This window comes from Poromitra crassiceps, assembly GCF_964638095.1.
Source record: "Poromitra crassiceps genome assembly, chromosome: 30".
Lineage (NCBI taxonomy): Eukaryota > Metazoa > Chordata > Actinopteri > Beryciformes > Melamphaidae > Poromitra > Poromitra crassiceps.
The window spans coordinates 11498465-11499869 of NC_139652.1; the positions used below are offsets into that span (position 1 = coordinate 11498465).

The 1405-nt window shown below is 52.5% G+C and overlaps 1 protein-coding gene across 1 annotated transcript; it reads left to right on the forward strand.

Annotated features, from left to right (window-relative positions):
• Positions 1-238: 238 nt before the first annotated feature.
• Positions 239-1180, forward strand: LOC310800393 (galanin receptor 2a; the record flags this gene model as incomplete). The annotated part of the gene is made up of 1 exon (XM_083662993.1): positions 239-1180. The coding sequence occupies one exon, from the start codon at positions 239-241 to the stop codon at positions 1178-1180; it is 942 nt and encodes a 313-aa protein (XP_083519119.1).
• Between the last annotated feature and the right edge of the window lie 225 nt (positions 1181-1405).

Genomic DNA, 1405 nt, shown 5'->3' on the forward strand with positions numbered 1-1405 from the left:
TGAAAACCGTGTAACTTCAATTATGGTGATTTTCATGTTTACTACCATTCTTCAGTTTACAAAACCCCTTCAAATGCTAGTAAAAAAAAATCTAAAATGCATTGTGGCTAAAAACAAGGCTATGTTTCTCAGCTCCTGAAAAGATACAATATCTAACTTGGTTGTTTTATCAGTCAGACAGAAAACACATTTTTAGAACTGTCCTGTCTTAAAAGTCATATGTCAAACCGGTGATAACATGATTTTGGTTGTAACCCAGGCTGTTCCCAACACCTATGTGCTGATCTTTGCCTGCACCTGTGGCGTGATCCTGGGCGTTGGGTTCTGTGCCAACCTGCTGGTCTTCTCCCTGTTCGCCATGTACAACACGTTGCGCAAGAACCGCCTGGACATCCTCCTGCTCAGCATGACTCTGGCCGACTTCCTCACCCTCCTGCTCATCCCCTTCACCCTGCAGTCGGCCGTCAGCCACTCCTGGCCCCTGGGGGACACCTCCTGCAAGGTCTACCAGTTCCTCCTGGCCTTCAGCCTGGCGGCCAGCACCTACTCGCTGTGCGCCGTGTCCGTGGCGCGCGCCATGATCATCACCAACCCCTACCAGCCGCCCACCATGGACCTGGTCGTCCTCATGTTCGTCCTGGTCTGGGCTCTCAGCTTCTTCATCAGCTTGCCTCTGCGCATGTTCGCCACCAAGAAGAGCGTGGGCCCTAGCCTGGCCAACTTCACCTTCTGCCTCCCGACCATCCACGAGCACCACTACCAGGTGGTCCTGAGCCAGTTTGTGCTGTACTACTTTGTCCCAATGCTGGTCATCGCCTTCAACTACGTCCGGCTGGCTCTCTTCCTCCACAAGAGCCCTGTCATGTCGGTGGCCAGTGCCAGGAACACCCGCCACGCCTCTGTCATGGTGTTCTTGGCCGCCGGGACCTTCTCGGCGTGCTGGCTGCCCGGCTACGTGCTGGAGCTGTGCGTGTACCTGGGGCTGTACCGCCACGGCCAGGCCTGGGAGATGTTCTACTTCGCCTGCACCGTGCTGCAGTACCTTCACCCCTGTGTCAACCCAGTGCTGTACGTGCTGCTGTCCAAGCGCTACCGCCACAGGAGGGCAGCCTGGCTCTTCTGCTGGAACAGGAACAGGGTGCAACCGCAGGTCATCAGCGTCGCCACAGACAGCGTTTAGAGACGTCACCCAGGCATCAGGCAAACACCTGGCAACATTCAGGGAGAGTTTTTAAATGGAATGTTTATGCCAATCAACTGCTTTTGTGCACAAATACTCTATATTACATTGCTTACAAAGGCTATGTTACTTTTTACATCAAAATGTAAGCAAAACCTCGAGTAATAATCATGGTTGTGTGAGGGCACTTACTTTAAAAATGTATTCCATTACAGTTGCTAGTTA